This window comes from Garra rufa, chromosome 19, assembly GCF_049309525.1.
Source record: "Garra rufa chromosome 19, GarRuf1.0, whole genome shotgun sequence".
NCBI classification, from domain to species: Eukaryota; Metazoa; Chordata; class Actinopteri; order Cypriniformes; family Cyprinidae; genus Garra; species Garra rufa.
In genome coordinates this window covers 39253326-39275205 of record NC_133379.1, presented here as the reverse complement: position 1 = coordinate 39275205, position 21880 = coordinate 39253326, and the positions used below count along the sequence as shown (strand labels likewise).

The 21880-nt window shown below is 30.8% G+C and overlaps 2 protein-coding genes across 2 annotated transcripts in view; one reads left to right on the top strand and one right to left on the bottom strand.

Annotated features, from left to right (window-relative positions):
• The window catches only part of LOC141292321 (synaptic vesicle glycoprotein 2C-like), a 29605-nt gene extending 8363 nt beyond the window's left edge, over nt 1-21242 (bottom strand). The window contains exons 1-7 of the mRNA XM_073824325.1: nt 21096-21242; nt 13049-13182; nt 12743-12832; nt 12524-12634; nt 11624-11712; nt 9272-9436; nt 4663-4796 (exon numbers count right to left, since the gene is read on the bottom strand). Of these exons, the coding sequence (XP_073680426.1) occupies nt 4663-4796; nt 9272-9436; nt 11624-11712; nt 12524-12634; nt 12743-12832; nt 13049-13182; nt 21096-21159 (787 nt within the window). The 5' untranslated portion in view covers nt 21160-21242. The remainder of the gene's footprint in view (nt 1-4662; nt 4797-9271; nt 9437-11623; nt 11713-12523; nt 12635-12742; nt 12833-13048; nt 13183-21095) is intronic.
• The window catches only part of sema4d (sema domain, immunoglobulin domain (Ig), transmembrane domain (TM) and short cytoplasmic domain, (semaphorin) 4D), a 5566-nt gene continuing 4843 nt past the window's right edge, over nt 21158-21880 (top strand). Inside the window, exon 1 of the mRNA XM_073824061.1 lies at nt 21158-21213. Coding sequence (XP_073680162.1) covers nt 21158-21213 — 56 coding nt within the window. The remainder of the gene's footprint in view (nt 21214-21880) is intronic.

Below are 21880 nucleotides of genomic sequence, written 5' to 3'. Positions count from 1 at the left end.
AGACAGACAGACAGACAGACAGACAGACAGACATTTAGAATGACAGACAAACGTTTAGAACGACAGACAGATGTTTTGAATGAGACAGACAAACATTTAGAATGACAGACAGACAGACAGACAGACAGACAGACAGACAGACAGACAGACAGACAGACAGACAGACAGACATGTTTAGAATGAGACAGACGAACATTTAGAATGACAGACAGACAGACAGACATGTTTAGAATGAGACAGACAAACATTCAGAATGACAGACAGACAGACAGACAGACAGACAGACAGACAGACAGACAGACAGACAGACAGATGTTTTGAATGAGACAGACAGACATTCAGAATGACAGACAGACAGACAGACAGACAGACAGACAGACATGTTTAGAATGAGACAGACAGACATTTAGAATGACAGACAGACATTCAGAATACAGACAGACGTTTAGAGCAACAGACAGATGTTTAGAACAACAGACAGACATGTTTAGAATGAGACAGACAGACATTTAGAATGACAGACAGACATTCAGAATGACAGACAGACAGACAGACAGACAGACAGACAGACAGACAGACAGACAGACAGACAGACAGACAGACAGACAGACAGACATTTTTAGAATGAGACAGACATTTAGAATGACAGACAGACATTCAGAATACAGACAGACAGACAGACAGACAGACAGACAGACAGACATGTTTAGAATGAGACAGACAGACATTTAGAACGACAGACAAACGTTTAGAACGACAGACAGATGTTTGGAATGATAGACAGAACGACGGACAGACGTTTAGAATGACAGACAGACAGATGTTTAGAACGACAAACACAGACAGATATTTAGAATGATAGACAGAACGACAGACAGACAAACGTTTAGAACGACAGACAGATGTTTGGAATGATAGACAGAACGACGGACAGACGTTTAGAATGACAGACAGACAGATGTTTAGAACGACAAACACAGACAGATATTTAGAATGATAGACAGAACGACAGACAGACAAACAAACGTTTAGAACGACAGACAGGCAGACGTTTGGAATGATAGACAGAGAGACAGAGACAGCCATTTATAATGACAAAAAGAGATATATATAGAATGACAAACATATGTTTATAAAGCCAGAGACATTTAGAATGACAAAAGGACAGAGACATATAGAACAACAGACAGAAAGATGTTTAGAATGACAGACAGACGTTTAGGATAACAAAAAGAGAGATATTTAGAATGACAGACAGACATGTAGACAGACAGAGACAGACAAACAAACAAACAGACATTTAGAATGACATAGACATAGACAGACAGATGTTTAGAACGACAGACAGTATGACAGAGACAGACATTTAGAACAACAGAACAACAGACAAACATAAGTTTAGAATGACAGACAGACTGACAGAGACAGACATTTAGAATGACAGACATTTAGAATGACATTCATATAGATACAAAGACAGAGACAGACGTTTAGAACAGACAGACAGATAGAAAGACATAGACAGACAGACAGACAGACATATGCTGTACTGCCCCCTCATGGTCACATTTTAAACTACACTCTGTCTCTTTCACACAGGAGGGTCTTTAGGGAGTTTAACCTCTGAAAACCTATTAGTGAGTTTCAGCGTGTGCAGCAGATCTCCAGCTCTCTCACGCTTTCACTCTCAACTCATTTCCAGCTCATTTCATTTCTCTAGCAGCTCTGAAACGGCTTCATTAGAGACATGAACTCAATTTCCCATGAGGCCTCTGCTCTCTCTCTCTCTCTCTTTCTGCTGTCTGTGTTTGTTTGTTCTGCTGAGTTGTGGAGTTCGTGGAAGTGTGTAAGATGGCTTTTCCTGAGTCAGCCAGACCCTGAAATGACCCTATTGCTGTCTGCTTACACACACACACACACACACACACACACACACACACACACACACACACACACACACACACACACACACACACACACATGTTGGGTTTACATGTTTTATGGGGACATTCCATAGGCGTAATGGTTTTTATACTGTACAAACCATACTTTCTATCGCCCTACACCTACCCTACACCTAAACCTAGCCCTCACAGGAGATTGTGCACACTTTTACTTCATCAAAAAAACTCATTGTGTATGATTTATAAGCCTGTTTCCTCATGGGGACCTAAGAAATGTCCCCACAAGGTCAAAATCTACTGGTATTCCTATCCTTGAGGGGACATTTGGTCCCCACAACGTGATGAATACCAGGTACACACACACACACACACACACACACACACACACACACACACACACACACACACACACACACACACACACACACACACACACACACACACTTAACACTTACGAATCAACATCAACAAAGTCAAACAAGCTCCATAATTCAAACTCGCTCATAACATTTAACTTTTATTGATATCAGAACATTCTTTGATATAGAGTTTTAAACTTTTAAAGGCTTTCTAAATTTTAGGAGAATTCCTGTTTCTATGGCAACAATAACTTTCAGTGGATATCTCTTCAGGATTACGAATAGTGAAGCCATTCACTGGGAATTTAACAATTAGATCAGCAAAAAAATGAAATCACACAGACTTCTACACATGCATAAGTGTGTCTTGCAATGTTTATTCATGCCAATTTACTCTATATATATATCATTCATGTCATTGACTGAACCCTTGAGCTCCATTATGTTCTTGTGCTTAAGGGATTCTGGGTAAAATCATTGCTGTGCCATTATTGTGGTTGTTTCAGGTCTTATCCGTATAATCGGTGCCCTCGGCTTTTATCTTTCCTCCTGTTTTCATCTAATGCATCTGCTTGTCTTTTTGCCTTCAAATGCATATAAATTAGCATCAATTTCAACTTCAAAGTCTGTGGTTTGTCGTCGCTGGTGAGCTGCAGTCAGATATTTAAACATCAAACATCTCGCTGTGAGTCAGCGAAGCTCAAGCTCACATCACTGATACCTACAGATCTTACACTGAGCCGACTACAATAAAGGAGCCTCTTCTCTTCTTTTTGCTTTGCTTTTCTTTTGCTAAAATGGAACAAGGGTTGAGTTTCATGCCCTAAAGAATTAATATTCCACCGTGTCATGAACCAATCACACTGTACAGACTCCCCACGAGCCAATCAAGAGTGCACTGGAGTTTCCATCAGCCAATTAACTTCTACCCTTTTAAACAAACACAGCCATTAATGGAAGCTGAACAAGTCTGAACTTTCAGTGAAACACATTGTCAATGAGGAGATCAGCAGTGGACGGCTAAAGATCAGGGGAAAAAATATATTTTATTATTCATGAACTGAATTCACTACATGTGGAAAGCAACAGTATTTCCTTTTTTAATTTGTATTAATTTAACTGTAATTTATTTTAATTATATATGCACACATCAACATTCTAACATTATTTTATATTTTCATGTATTTTTTTAATTAAAAACTATATTGTATATTATTAAATAAACATGAAATTTAAAAATATATTCTGATTTAAATATTTAAGTATGAAATATAAATAAATGTATACAATATTTATATTTGTTAAAATATGTATATATACAATTTATAAATAAAATAAAATAAAAAATATAATTGCAGAATATTTATATATTTTATTTTGGTTTATAATGTTATGTAATATTTACATTATTATAATGCTCAGACTTTTATTTATTTATATTTTAATGTATATATATATATATATATATATATATATATATATATATATATATATATATATATATATATATAATTTTCACTACATATGAAAAAGCAACATTATTTAATTTTTATTGGTATCAATTTAATTGATAAAATTAATACTTTTAAAACTATATTTGTAAAACTATATACATTTATATATGTGCACATCAACATTTTATATTTATATCTTTTAATTTAGAATTATAATGTAATGTATTATTATTTGTATCACTATAATGTTCAGATTATTTATTTAGATTTTATATTTAATATACATAAAAATATAATATAATATATTAATATAGATATTTTCACTACATGTGGAAAGCAACATTATTTAATTTTTTATTGGTATTAATTAACAACTATATATGTAAAACTATATATGCAAATTAACATTTTATATTTATATATTTTAATTTAGACTTATAATGTTATGTATTATTATTTATATTATTATAGTGTTCCGATTATTATTTATTTATATTTTAAATAATAGTTTATATATAAAATAAATAAAATATATTAAATATATATAAAATATATAAAATATTTTATGTGGAAAGCAACATTATTTCATTTTTTTAAATTTGTAATAATTTATTTTAATTTAATTTATTTCACATTTCCATATTTTGTTAAAATATATCATGTGTAAATATATAAATAATAATAAATATATATATATCATTTTTTATTATTATTATTATTTATATACAGTATTTACATATTATATATTTTAACAAAATATGGAAAATGAAATAAATTAAAATAAATTACTACAAATATATGTAATATGAATATGAAATAAATTAAATTAAAATAAATAAATTACAAATTTTATACATATTTTAAATATTTATTTCACATTGTGATTGTTTGAATCACCTGACATGACATCCCTAAAAAGTAGATATGATTTTAACACACTAGTACCTGTATTATAGAAGAACGCTTCTACGATGGTGCAGTTCTTGAAGAAGGAACCAACGGAGCTGATGTCCTCAAAATAACAGCTCTGAAAAGTGGAGTCGATGAAAGTCACAGACTTAATCTTCATGCCAATAAACCTGAAATAAAGGACAGGACTGGTTAGGACACAACTAACCAGCTCTATGAACAGCATACAACCACAATCAAACATTAAAATATAACTGAGAAAGACTCGAGAACAGTTCAGTCTGAAATTTAGCACCAATAAGGAAAAAAATCAACATCAAGAATCATCTCAATTGCTTCTCTTAGTTAGCAATTGCATTCAGTGGAGGTCAACTATTTGCTGATGTTTCTCCATCCAGTTGTTTCTATAACCTAGTGAGTTCTGTCATCGTGATTCATGTGTGTGTGCCGTCTGATCTCATCTGCTCATAAATGAGCATCACAGGAGCTGGACGCTACAACAATACGATGACAGAAGGGAAGGGATGAGGGAAAGAGGAGGAGTGGACAGAGATAATAAACAACAAGAAAGAGAAAGAATCAGAGCAAGGCAGAAAGAAAGAGAAAAGAAGGAGAGAAGAGATAAGGGCGTTTTAATTTCCTGGCCCTGCGTCTGGATGAGACATTACCTCAACGCTGGGATGTTATTTATGAGGGAGAGATCAGACCGCTGAGAACAATAACACACACACACACACAGAACACAAACGTTATGACCAGCATTAACTGCAAAGATCGCCTCTATTTCTGCTCGTCTCTCCTGCAAACACATGTTTAGTTTCAGGATTTTATTTCACACAAAGGAGCTGAAGTAGATAAGATGACAACATGGAAAAGCCTCTCAGAGTTCACTGGCGTGCGCAATCTCACTTTTATATCCAGGGAAAACCCGATTCTTCTTGCTACTTTGAAATAAGAGCTTGATTTCTATATTCAAAACCCAAAATTTCCATGCCAGTGCCATTTACTAAAACAAAACTGCGAACAATTCCGAAAATCTTCATGATTATGGCACTGAAATATGACTTATTTTTTCTTGCTATTCTAAAAAACGGGAGACATAAACTCCGGATTCTGAGAAAAAAGTCTGAATTGTGAGATTTCAGTTTAGAATTCCAAGAAAAAAAAATCTGAATTGTGAAAAAAGTGAGAACTGCAAGATATAAAAAAAGTCTGAATGGCGAGATGGAAACCCTGATTTTGCACAGATACTGTAAAATAAAATTCAGTACTTTCAAGGACTTTTCAAGCAGTACTTTTTTTTTAAAGGACTTTAAACAGAGATCTCACTAATCAAACTTATCAAATTCTAAAAAAGAAAAATAGCAAAAAATAAACTAATATGACAAAATGGCAAAATTATGTCAATTTAAGAACAAAAATAGAAAAAGAAATAAAGCACATAAAATTTAAAATGGACCGTTATTCTGGCAGCAACAGATTTTGTGCTCCGAAGTCACGAACTGAATCACGATTCGCGAGCCTGCACCAAAGTCTGAATCAAATGATTCACAATCCACACTCCAAAATACTAATCTGAATTTAGTATTTAGTAATTTATTTATCTTTCTCTTTTTGCACTCCAAAATACCAATCTGAATCAAATGAATTGCAAATCAGCACTGAAGTCCCGATCTGAATCAAATGATTCGCAAGACCCATCATTTCAGATTAGGACCCTGAGATCGAATCTTGAATCATTCACTTCGCAAAATGATTCATGAAGCAATCTAAATCAAATGATTTGCGATCCACGCTCCAAAGTTCTGATCTGAATAATGATTTGCGAGAACCATCATGTCAAATTAGGACTCAGAGATCGAATCAAGAATCATTCAATTCGCAAAATGATTCATGAACCGATCTAAATTAAATGATCCGTGGTCCAAAGCCCCCAATAGATTCTTTAAATCAAAAGATTCATGATATGCGCCTTCACGATCTGAATCAAATGATATGCAAACCCGCTCCCAATTCCCGATCTAAATCAAATGATTAGGGATCCGCGATTTAAAGTCCCAATCTGAATCAAATGATTCGCAAATCTGCACCAAAGTCCCGATCTGAATCAAATGATTCGCAAATCTGCACCAAAGTCCCGATCTGAATCAAATGATTCGCAAATCTGCACCAAAGTCCCGATCTGAATCAAATGATTCGCGATCTGTGCTCCAAAGTTTGCATGAATCATCATTTCAGATTAGGTCTCGGAGCTCGGACTGCAAATCATTCAATTCGCAAAATGATTCATGAACCTATCTAAATAATTATTTGTGATTCGTGGTGTGAAGTCTCGTTTTGAATCAAAAGATTCACAATGTGTGCTTTCGCGATCTGACGTCCCGACATGAATCAAATGATTCGTAAACCTGCTCCCAATTCACGAACTAAATCAAATAACTTGCAATCTGTGATTTGAGGTCCTGATCTGATTCAAATGATTTGCGATCCGGGCTCCAAACTAGGCCACCGATCTGAATCAAATTATTTGCAAATCCGCACCAAAGTCCCAATCTGAATCAAAGGATTCATGATTTGTGCTCCATAGTTCCAATCTGAATAATGATTTGTGCGAACCATCATTTCAGATTAGAATCAGAATTAGAATTCAATTTTCAAAATGATTCACGAACCAATCTAAATAAAATGATTAGCGATACACTGTAAAAAGTTTTCACCAGTTTCAACTTAAAAACTTAAGTTTAGCCGCTGCCTTAAGATTGTAAGTTAAATCAACTTAAGTCTTTTAAACTCACAAGTTATATCAACTCATTTTTATTGTAATAAGATAAAATGACTTGTAGTTTTAAGCTGATTTAACTTAAAAACTTAAGGCAGCTGCTGAACTTAGGTTTTTAAATTGAATCTGGTGAAAACATTTTACAGTGTGCAAGCCCCCAATTGATTCTTTGGATTAAAAGATTTGTGATCTGATGTCCCGACATGAATCAAATGATTTGTGATTCATGCTCCAAAGTTCCGATCTGAATAATGATTCACGTGAACCATTATTTCAGATCAGGACTCAGAGATCTGATTGCGAATCATAAATTTCGCAAAATGGTCTGTGGTCAGAAGTCCCCATTTGAATCAAAAGATTTGTGATATGCGCTTTCACAATCTAATGTCCCAACATCAATAAAATGATTTGCAAATGTGCTCCCAAGTCCTGATCTTAATCTTAATCGCGATCCTCGATTTGAAGTCCTGGAAATGACTCTTTTCCTCTGTTTTTGGCTAGTGAATCACTTGAACTGAATGATCGAATTCACAAGTTTGAATCAATCGGAGCGGTTCCATCGTAAATGACTCAATTGATTCGGTTTGTCTGTTTCTCTTTTCGCGTCCTCAGCCATGTTAACACAACACTGTCAGTACTACTACTGGCTTAGCTCGCTAGTTTTTATGACATTAACTGAAATAAGCGAAAAAGTATTATGTTTACAAATAAAATATTTCTATATTTTCCATATTTCCATTCCAAAGATAACATCCAACACAAATCTACAAACATATTCAGCTGAGGTAACCAGTTTACTGCAAACTAGTGATTAACTCCATTAATATGACAATCTACAGCTTAAAATAAATGTTAGATGGAAACATTGTGCATTATGATCGAGTTTGTAGCTTAATTCACTATATTTTGAAATAGTTTAGGCATTGCAGTTTTAGTTCAGTTGGTGATGGACTGCAGCATTAACAGCCTGTTTATTTTTAAGGATGGTGGAAAATGATCATTAGAAATTAAAATTATGACTGTTTTTGGTGCAAGAAACCTTCATGAACATAATAAGTGGAATTCAGAGGTGAAAATGTAGAGATTTGTAAATGTAAAAAGTTAAGGTGCCTTCTAAAAATCTAAAGAAGTACAGTAATATTTATGTTTTAAATAAATATAATAAATTATATACTCAATTTATCCCTTTTAATGTTATAAAGGATGAAATGCCATAGTGTAAGATATTTTGTTTTTGTGTGAAACTGTATCTGAATTTTAAATCATGCCATTTCATGGCTTAATATTCTACTCTACATTGTCCAATCCCATTACTGTTTATTTTACTTTTGCAGATCTTAAAAATGGTTATGAATTGCTTTAAATTAATATTTAAAAATTCTGCAGAGACACTAAATGAAATAAATATAATGAAATAAAATTACTTCCTTGATATTTGCTTATATTTTTTGTATTAAAAACATTTTTGATTAGACTCCTATCTGATTTTCTATATTAAAAAAAAAGGTCTTTTTTTATTTGGGCTAGTTAAATTAATTTTCGGCTACCAAATATATACATATAAACATGTACAGAAGCTTTCTAAACATTTTGAAATTCAGGGTTTTCACTTCATACTGTATCAATCAGATCAGAAGTAACTAGTAACTAGCTACTTGAATACTTTTTCCATCGGATACTTTTTTGCTCTTACTCAAGTAACTATTAAGATTGTTGCTTTTACTCTTACTTGAGTAAATATTTCCATAAGCACTTGTACTTTTACTTGAGTACAGATTTTGGGTACTCTATCCACCTCTGGTGGAATTCAACATAAAAAATGCAGAATATGAGTGTTAATATTAGAGCACAGCCACACTGACTCACCTGTCATTGATAAACACTCCATTTTTATGAACCTGGTTCTCCAGGGTGAAATTAAAGGTGAAATCTTCGATCCTCTCGTTGTTGTGGATCTTCACACGGGACGCGTACTCATCCGCCTGCAGGTGCTTTATGACATCAGGGAACCAGACAGACAAACCGTAGTACCTGGGGACAGGATGTGACATCATCAGAGCACTGATGGACGACGTCTGAGTGACTAACAGGGATTGAAGCTGGCTGAGGTGTGTGTGTGTGTGTGTGTGTGTGTAACACAGGTGGTGACACCAGCGATTAGTTAATTAATTTCTGCTCCTCTGCGGTGGGCCTCAGTCTGACAGAGAGCAGCGATAGAGGCATCTGTTCACTCTTTAATTAGAGTGTGTGTGTGTGTGTGTGTGTGTGTGTGTGTGAATGCACTTATTTCTCTTTTATTTTGTATTGAAGTGTGAGTTTGAATTGGTCTGTGACAGAGACATGAGTTTATTAAGACTAAAACCTAAAGAGATGAGGGTGAAATATGAGTCAAATAAAGAGTGAATAAGCAATAAGCCACGAGAAACAATGTTTTACAGTAATTTTACCACAATTTAGGGGTGTTATTAACCTGAAACCCCCTTAACCATGAAACGACAGACTAAAATAGTAAACTAGATTATGTTGTTATTGTAAACTAAAACTATTACAATTGTTTCTTTTAATTGAAATAAAGCTGAAATAAAATAAAATATTGCATAAAAAATGTAAAAACTTGAGTGAAAATTAAAAATGTTGCCTTCAGAACAGAACTAACTGAAATAAAATAAGCTTAAGATGAAGTATTAAAATAACAAACTAAAATGGAAATAAATATAAAGTAAAACTGTATAGAAATATTTCATGAATAAAAATAAAAATAAAAATACAAAAAACTTATTTCAGCTAGTTTCCAAGAATACATTTCTCATTTTCATTTAGTTTAACTTGACGTACTAAAATAACTAAAAATAAAAATTGATGAAATAAAATAGAAATATTGCATAAAAAAACTTAAGCGAAAATTAAAAATGTTGCCTTCAGAACTAACTGAAATAAAGTTTAAGGTGAAGTATTAAAATGACTAAAACTAAAAATGAAATAAATATAAATTAAAACTGTATAGAAATATTTCATGAATAAAAACAGTAAAATATAAAAACGTTATTTTATTTCAGCTAGTTTAACTTGACATACTAAAATAACTAAAAATAAAAATGAATAAAATAAAATATAGATGTTGCATAAAAACTTAAGCGAAAATTAGAAATGTTGCCTTCAGAACTAACCGAAATAAAATAAGTTTTAGGTAAAGTACTAAAATTACTAAAACTAAAACAGAAATAAATATAGATATAAAAAACTTATTTTATTTCAGCTAGTTTTCATGAAAACATTTTTCATTTTCAATAAAACTAAAATAATATTTCATTATTAAATAAATATTTCATAAAAATAAATTCAATTTATTTCAATAAAAATAAAAATGTTAAAAGCAGCTTAAAAAAACATTTCTTATTTAGTTTAACTAAACGTACTAAAATAACTAAAAATAAAAATGAATTATATGTATATATATATGTATGTATAGACATTAAAAAAAATTAAATGATAAAAAATACACAACAAAATTACTAACACTAACTAAAATTTTAATTCAAATTGAAAATGTAAAAATAAATTATCTAAGGGGTAAGGGGGGTTATTCAAATCAGTATAAGAACACTAATTATGCTTAGTATACATTGGGTAAAAATTTGTTTTAAAATGAATAGAATAAAATAGAATAGCATCCCAAGACAGAGGAGTTTTAGTGTGATTTCGTGAGTAAACATGGCCGTTCCATACACATGAGTGTGGATATAAGCCCTCCTACAGAGCTCTGTCTCTGAGCCTGTCCATCCAGGCTTAAGCTCCAATAAATACAGTAATTAAACACTGACTGGTCCCCCTCATGCAGCTCCACCCCTGGGCCTTACCACTGCAAGACAGCTACTTAAAACACAGTGATTACAGGGACAACACTTCATTACAGTGCCAAAGAGCAGCAAGAGAAAGATTAAGACAAAAACAGAGAGAGAGGAAGAAAAACTGTCTCCTGATCGCAACATGGATGAAGAATAGAATAGAATAGAATAGAATAGAATAGAATAGAATAGAATAGAATAGAAAAGAAAAGAAATTAATTTGATGATATTGTACTCTAAATGGCATGCAAACAGTGTGTGATCACTATAATCATGGCTCCGCCGGGTGATAATGTGTTTAACTACAGGGGTGGAAAATCAGGGGTCGGTCTGGGCCAATCAGACGGCAGATATTAGAGCCAAACAGTCTTACCCGAACGAAAGCGAGAACCAAACCACGGCCAACTTCACAGTGTTGTCCTTGACGGGGTAATCCCAGCACTTCAGGAACGTGAGCCAGATCTGCACACACACACACACACACACACACACACACACACACACACACACACACACACACACACACACACACACACACGCACACACGCACACACACACACACACACACACACAGTCAAACTAGTGCATAAAGTGCAAATTAAACACCTGTGTATAATGGGATCTGAATTAATTTCATCACACCATTAGGAAATGCAAAGGCAAAGATGAATCAGCAGAACATTTGGTGCATCTGAGTCCCAGCTGGACTTTAGCATGACTTAAATTCTCTATAAACGAGAGCCGTTTATGCAAATGGTTTCACGTTTGTAGGTGTAAATCTTTTTGTGAATCTCTGATTTTGAGGTCAAACAGTACAAGTTGTGGAAAAAAGCCAATAAATAATAAAAAACACAAAAATCTAAAATACCATAATAAATAAAATATATTATTTCTGTGTTCATATTATAAATAAATATATCTGCTTCATCAAAAGTTTACATTCCCCTTTCAGAATATGCAAAATGTTAATTATTTTACCAAAATAAGAGGGACCATACAAAATGCATGTTGTACTGACCTGAATTAGATATTTCACATAAATAACATTTTAACATATATTCCAACAGAAATCAGGTATTTTAAATCGTAATAATATTTCGCAATTTTACACTATTTTCTCTCATTTTGATCAAGTAAATACAGCTTTGGTGAACAAAGGAGACTCAAAAGCACTCAAAAATCGACACCAAACTTTCAAACAGTAGTATGCATTTCCTTAGATCTGAGGAGGATGTGTCTGATCTACTGATTATATGAGGGTTTGTGCACTCACTCCTCGCAGTTCGCTCTTGATCCTGAATAAGACTTTGGCCACTGGGTTTGCAGACTCCGACTGCATCTCCACCAGCTCATCCAGCTGCTTGGGGATCTTTATACGGTTCACCTGCAGGGGGAGACAGAGAGCTGTGATGTTTCCAGTGCAGTTTGAGTGAGTAGGGGTCAAGAGGTCAAGCTGGTTAGCTTTGGCTGACCGGTTGTGTGTGTGACTCACAGTAAAGACTTTCTCAGGCTCTCCGCGCGCACGCATGTTGGTGTCATGAATCTGTTTGAGAACCATCCACGCCTCGTCATGCTTTCCGATCTGTAGATGAGAGACAACACCAATGAAGTCAAGTCAAACTCTTTAAAACCCACAACAAAATTACCAAAATTAATATAAAAATGAATATAAAATGTAAAAATACTACTACTAATAATATTGGCACACACACACACACACACACACACACACACACACACACACACACACACACACACACACACACACACACACACACACACACACACACACACTTACCTCCAGGTAGAAGCGTGGACTCTCTGGCATGAATGTGAGCGCCACGACCGCAGAGACGCAGGGCAGCGCGCAGACGACCACAAACACACGCCAGCTGTGGAACTGATACGCTGAACCCATGCTGAAACTCCAGCCTGAACACACACATACACACACAGGGTTGAACACACACATACACACACAGGGTTAAACAACCACAAACATTCACCAACACTGAAGACTGCAGTAATGATGCTGAAAATTCAGCTTTGCATCACAGGAATGAATTACATTTTAACAGATATTCACACAGAAAACAGTCATTTAAAATTGTAATATTATTTCATAATTTTCCTGTTTTTACTGTAGTTTTGATCAAATAAATGCAGCCTTGGTGAGCAGAAGAGACTTTTTTCAGAAACTTTAACAAAAACAAACACACAGCATTAAACAACCCCAAACATTCACCAACACTGAAGACTGCAGTAATGATGCTGAAAATTCAGCTTTGCATCACAGAAATAAATTACATTTTAACCGTTATTCACATAGAAAAAAGCTATTTTAAATGGTAATAATATTTCAGAATTTTGCAGTTTTTACTGTATTTTTGATCAAATAAATGGAGCCTTGGTGAGCAGAAGAGTCTTCTTTCAGAAACATTAAAAAAAAACTACTTTACTATAGTAAAGTTTTTTTTATTATAGTAATAGAAATGTTTTTGAATCGTATCACTAATATTTTTACTAACATTGTATTTTTTGGTTGTTATTTAGTTTTTTGGGCATTTATATATATATATATATATATATATTCGTTTTTTTGTACTTCAACATACTATTATAAATGTTTTAATATTTGAATTACATTTTGTTTTTATTTTCTGTTTTCATTATTTTTTTGTTTAAATATATATATATATATATATATATATATATATATATATATATATATATACACACACATACATATATATTCATTAATTATGTTTTACTTAAATTAAATTGCATTTTTTATTGTTTCTGTCTTCATTGTATTTTATTTCAATTTTAATAATTTTGTGTTTTTGTCATTTTTATTATATATATATATATATATATATACACACACACACACACACACACACACACACACACACACATATATACATACAAAATACATTTTAGTACTTCAACACACTTTTATACATTTTTTAAATATTTGAATCACATTTTGTTTTTATTTTTTCTTTGTTTACATTTTATTTTTATTTACATTCTAGTAATTTTGTTGTGTTTTAGTCATTTTTATATACATTTATTAATTAAGTTTTGGCATGAATGTTTAAATATATATATATATATATATATATATATATATATATATATATATACACACACACATACATATATATTCATTAATTATGTTTTACTTAAATTAAATTGCATTTTTTATTGTTTCTGTCTTCATTGTATTTTATTTCAATTTTAATAATTTTGTGTTTTTGTCATTTTTATTATATATATATATATATATATATATATATACACACACACACACACACACACACACACACATATATACATACAAAATACATTTTAGTACTTCAACACACTTTTATACATTTTTTAAATATTTGAATCACATTTTGTTTTTATTTTTTCTTTGTTTACATTTTATTTTTATTTACATTTTAGTAATTTTGTTGTGTTTTAGTCATTTTTATATACATTTATTAATTAAGTTTTAATTTACTTTTAGTTATTTTAGTACTTCAACATACTTCAACAATTTTTCAAATACTTTTATTAAAATATAAATATATTTTGAATATTTTTATTTTTTCTGTTTTCATTGGATTCTGTTAAAATATTAGCAATTTTGTTGTGTTTTTGTCATTTTTATTATTTTATATATTATATATTATATATTATGACAAATAGCCAGATGTTCAAGGGTTTTTTATTTAATCTTATTTCAGTTCACGTTTACTTTATTTAAAGTAATGAAATGTTTTTTTTTTTTTTTTATAGTTTTAGTATTATTTTTAGTTTTACCCTGCACAGCACCATGGCGATATCCGATTTTGTTAGTGACACAAAATACAGCACAACACAAAATACGCAAATGATTTCCACAAAAGTCTTTGAGACGCCCCTGCGACTGAATTTCACAGTGAATAAGTTTGTTTGTGTGTGTGTGAAGAGGAGTCGATTAAGAATGCCTGCAGGAGTAATACTGCTGAAAAAACACACTCTCACTGAAAAATAATCATTAAAGTTGGTATCATTTTCCACATGACTGCTGCTCTCTGACGCTGCGCAGAATGTCTAGAGGCGGAGCGGCACCATATGGTGTGTGTGTGTTTGATTCAGAAACAGAGAAACAGTGAGCGATGGAGCCGAGCGCGGCTTACAGGACAGCTGCGGGGGAACGGAGAGTAAAAATGAAGATGCCTTAGAGGACAGAAAGGCCTCAGACCAGAAAAAAAATGCTTTAAAGGAAGATTCTGTCATCATTTATTCAGCGACAAGTCGCTTCAAAGACTAATGGAGTTTAGCAGTATGTTCACGATGCTTAATGAGAGATTTATAAGCATTTGTTTGGAGTCTGATCATTTTTGACCAGGAACACCAAAAAATTGACTTTTTGCAATTTTGTACAAAATAAAAGCATTTAAAAGTAAACTTTCTGATTAATGAATGTTTTTTTTTCTTTTCAGTATTTAATATACACATGACCAACGTGTATGGAAGCAGTATGGAAGACTAAACCTGCAAAACAAATTTATATTATAAAAAAGTGAGACCAAAAAAGTAATCTAAATGAAGTAGGACAATATATATATATATAAAAAAGCGAAGTAAATATTTTTAAAGTTTCATAGAAGAAATAAATAATGAAAAAAATTTAAATAGTAAAAAAAATAAAAATAAAAAATAATTAAGAATACATATTTTGAATTTTGCAATAAGTATATACACACACCATATGTATATATAATAAAAAAAAATTAAATTAATGTAAAAATTATTTCAGGACTAAATTTCTTGAAAATTTAAAGAAAATGTTTATTTAATTGAGAATTTATTTATGTTTGCAGGTTCTGTTGCACAGAAGAAATACAGAAATAAATAACTTAATTTTTAATAAACATAAATTTAAAATAAAAAAAATATTATATATGTGAAAATCTGAAAATATAAAATATGATATGAATGCATGATCAATTTAAACATTCAAATAAATATAAATAAAATAAAAACATTTGGAGCAAATGTTTTTTTAAGTCAGAATAAAAAATTTATATATATAATATATTAACTAAGAATGTATATTTATTCAATTTTGTAATAATTCTATACACACTATGCATATATAATTACAAAAAAAATTAGTAATTTAATTCGGGACAAATTTTTTTGAAAATTTAAAGAAAATGAGAAATACAGAAATAAATATCTTAATATTTAATAAATATAAACTAAAAATATAAATATTATACAGTGTGTGAAAATATGATTCTAATCTAACAAGCTAATAATGCATTATCAGATTAAACATAAATAAAATTCTGATAAATTTAAAATTTAAAATAAAATAAAAACATTTGGAGCAAACATTTTTCAAGTCAAAGAATATGTAAGAATAAAAATGTATATATGTATATATTTATAATATTAATATATATATATTTTTCTTTTATAATAATTATATATACAGTACATGTACATACATATTTAAAAAATAAGAATAATTATTAATTTAACATAAAAAAGTTATTCAAAACTGAATTTGTTAAAAATTAAGAAAATGGTAATTTCAAAAGAGCATTTGAAAGTCTTTGCAGTTTAGCTGAGGATGCAAGAATGCACTATATGAGCGATAATATCACACACACACACACACACACACACACACACACACACACACACACACACACACACACATAGAGAGCCCTGTAGTCTTTGAGCACTAATGTCTTCTTGACTCTAATGCAATCACTCAGTGTTGGCAGTAAAAGGCCGTCAGGGACACAGAAACATCACCACAGAGACCACAGTTAATATTACATCCTTAAAGCTGCTCATTTACTCTCATCCCATCTGAACACTGCCCGTCCTAAACAATATACAAGATCACAAATACAGTGTCCCAATGAGAGCACACTGGAAACAATGAGTCAAGTTCACTTACATCTCAAAGTTTGCTCTTCCAGAGCTCAGGAAAAATAACGACAAACTCAACTAAGTCTCCTTTAGAAGTATCTTGTTCATCTCAGACGTTTCTCCTAATATTCTTAAGGGATGACAGTCATTACAGGACTGTGGCACACTGTGTGTGTGTGTGTGTGTGTGTGTGTGTGTGTGTGTGTGTGTGTGTGTGTGTGTGTGTGTGAGGAATAACCCCGTGACACACACACACACACACACACACACACACACACACACACACACACACACACACATATATATATATATATATATATATATATAATATGTGAAATGTGAAAATATGAAATATAATTCTAATCTAAAATAATCTGATTTGTGCTTTATCTGTTTAACATAAAATTAGTTGAAAAACTAAAGAAAAATAAAATAACCATGATAAATTTACATTTTTCACTTTTTTCAATTTCCACAGAAGAAATATCTTAATATTTAATAAAGAAAATAAAAAATATAAATATTTTTTAATACATATATTAATATGTTTTTTTTTATTTTTTCCCAAATTCCACAATTATTAATTTCAATCAATAAATTAATTAAATGTATTAATTTAAATAAATACAATTTACATAAAGTAATAAAATAAAATAATAAATAAAACAAACTATAATTGTAATTAAACACAATCTGATAACTTTTTGGACAATTTTGCAGCCAATTCCATTGTTTTATTTTCAATTTCCACAAAAGAAATACATATCATAAAAATAACCAAAATATTTAATAAACATAAATTAAAATATAAATATAAATATTATGCATGTGCAAATCTGAAAATATAAAATATTATTCTAATCTAACATAATCCAATAAATAATTATTAGTTTAAATAAATAAAATTCAAATAAAGTAATAAAATAAAAAAACAAGCATAATAAACAACCATAATAAAATTAAATAAAATTATTGTTTTTAGTTTTTTTTGTCAATTTCCACAGAAGAAATACAGTAAAAACAGAAAAACAAATAAAATTAAAATAAAGTGATAAAATAAAATGAAATAAATAAAACAAAAAAAGAAATTAAATTAATTTAAACAAATAAAAATTAAATAAAATAACCATAACAAACAACCATAATATTTTTTTTTCATTTTTTCACAAAAGAAATACAGAAATAATTATCCTAATATTTAAAACATTACATATGAAAATCTGAAAATATTAAATATTGTTCTACTCTAACATAATCTGATGCATTATTAGTTTAAATAACAAAAAAATCAAATAAAGAAATAAAAATAATAAAATAATCAGTAAAATTTAGAGCAAATATTTTTCAAGTCACAGAAAAACAAATGCATAAATAAATAAATATATATGATTACAAGCTGGTTCATAAACAATTATCATCTTAACCACCTAACAAAGTACTAGTATTGCCTGTATTAAACCAAATTTAAGTTTGTCTAAACTGGTCTAAGCAGATGAAACTAAAATTCTAAAATATCCAATTCTAAAATATATCAACATAATCTAATAAGGCACATCAGTTTGAACATTAATATGGAGGTCATGTTGTTGCAGTGAGTCTTCCAGCTAAAGCTAATTCCACACGGTAGTAATAGTTAGCAAGCCAGCTCACGTACGCAACAGCCACTTTTTATCAAATCAAGACGTCCTGACAGTGTTCATTTCTACTTGAGAACAAAACTTGGAGGTAGTGTCTGAAATTTTAACTAACTTTGTATTTGCCGAGTGCAGAACACACACACACACACACACACACACACACACACACACACACACACACACACACACGCTCTTTTAAAGGGTTTCACGGGCGCTAAAGTCCTTCACCTGCCTCTCGCCGCGTTCCTGCAGTGATGGAGTCATTGCGGCAGAACCGTTCGGCTACACGCCGCTGCCTCCTGACCACAAAAAACGCTGCTAAAACAAGAGACGCTAATCAATTGACCTCAATTACAGCACAGTATCTCGCTGAAGAGCAGCAACGCCGTTATTTCTGCTCCTGTTTACACTCTCTCACCCAAAATCACCCATCATCCGCTCGTAATGAGACCACGAAGGACTCAGAGGTTTCCCGTTAAACAGAGAAGCACCAAACGCCTCCCGCAGGGTCAGTTATGTCAAATCAGCACAAACGTTTGTCTCATTCTGCACAAACTGCATCTTGTTTGGTGTTGATGGGAAATATCCTCTGCTAATAGGATAACAGAATCTCCTGCATTATTAAAAATATATATTATCAAACATTATTTACAGGAAGAAACCATCTAGAATCCACTCAGCAACTGTTTACCTTATATTATATTATATTATATATTATAAAAATATTATAACATGTATTTGCAGGAATAATAAATAATGTAAATATATTTTAAAATGTAATCAAATTATAATGCATTTATATTAATATTTTCTTGAACATTAAATTATGAAATTATGTTTTATAAAAAATTTACATAATTTTTATGTGTATATTTATTATGTACATATAAATATTTTGTATATAAATATTGCAAGTAAATGTTGTATGTATTTATATATATATAAGCCTATATAATAACTACACACAGTACATATATATATATATAATATTATCAAACATTATTTACAGGAAGAAACCATCTAAAATCCACTCAGCAACTGTTTACCTTATATTATATTATATATTATAAAAATATTATAACATGTATTTGCAGGAATAATAAATAATGTAAATACATTTTAAAATGTAATCAAATTATAATGTATTTATATTAATATTTTCTTGAACATTAAATTATGAAATTATGTTTTATAAAAAATGTACATAATTTTTATGTGTATATTTATTATGTACATATAAATATTTTGTATATAAATACTGCAAGTAAATGTTGTGTGTATTTATATATATAAGCCTATATAATAACTACACACAGTACACACATATTTGGTAAATAAAAACTTTTATTTTGCATGCAATTAATCATGATTAATCATTTTTAAGCTCTAATAATTATATTATATTATATGAGTATGTTTTTGCAGATATAATGTAAACATATTATAAAATTATTTTTAAATAAAACTATAATTATAATTAAAATTAAAATGATAATGTATTTACATTATTGGTAATAATTATTATATATTTACATTATTTATATATAATATTTTCTTGGATTTTCAGGTTTTACCATAATAAAATAAAATAAAATAAAATAAAATAAAATAAAACAATCCGAGTACATTTTTCTTTTTTTCAATTTTCACAGAATACAGAATATTTAATGATCATATATATATATATATATATATACACACACACACACACACACACATATATATATATATATATATATACACAGTATATATGTAAAAATCTGAAAATATTAAATATTATTCTAATTTAACATTTAACATCTGATAATGCATTTAGTTGAAACAAATACAATTAAAATAAAATAAAATAAAAAATAAAATAGATTATACATAACATAATAATATGTATCTGCATACATAAATAATGTAAATATATTATAAAACAATCAAATATGAACAACATTAAATTATACATTTATAGTACAAAACCACTTAACAACCAGCCAGAACACCTTAGCAAACGTTTAAAAGCAAACTAAAAAAAAAAAAAAAAAAAAAAAAAAAAAAAAAACACTTTTGCACCTTTGCATTAAAACACCATGGAAAAGCTGTGCATGAACAAATATATAATTATTTATTCATTCATAATGCAAATGAAGCTAGCCGCTGAGGTTTATGAATCGAAAATGATCTTAGTGGAAAGAAGCCTCACTGATCACTGTTTCTATTCAGTCACTGGGTGATATGTCTGGATATACAGTAGTAGCGGAGCTTTATGATTGGTCGATTGGTGCTGTCACTCACCATAATGTGGAATGATGGCCCAGGCCATGGCTGAAGCGTAGATCCCGCCCACCATCCAGAACATGCAGAGCCAGCTCAGGTGTTCACCGCGCTTCTCACGGGCCAGAAACTCAGCAAAGTACGAGAACACGATAGGAACCGCACCGCCAATCCTGCAAAGAAATGATGACATATATTACATGAATAAGATATTTCACATGAAAGACATTTAGATTAGTCCACAAGTGAAAATAATAGTTGAATTTATAAAAAATTGCCCCGTTCAAAAGTTTACATCCCCTTGATTCTTAATACTTTGTTGTTACCTGAATGATCCACAGCTGTATTTTTGTTTAGTGATAGTTGTTCATGAGTCCCTTGTTTGTCCTGAACAGTTAAACTGCCTGCTGTTCTTCAGAAAAAATCCGTCAGGTCCCACAAATTCTTTAGTTTTCCAGCATTTTTTGTGTATTTGAACTCTTTTCAACGAATGATTTTGAGATCCATCTTTTCACACTGAGGACAACTGAGGGACTCATATGCAACTATTACAGAAGGTTCAAACACTCACTGATGCTCCAGAAGGAAAAACCATGCATTAAGGGTGGAAACTTTTGGAATTTGAAGATCAGGGTAAATTTAACTTATTTTGTCCTCTGGGAAACATGTAAGTATCTTCTGTAGTTTCTGAAGGGCAGTACTAAATGGAAAAAATATGATATTTAAGCAAAATAAGAAACATTTACACATCTCCATTCTGTTCAAAAGTTTTCACCCCCCGGATCTTAATGCATCTTTTTTTTCCT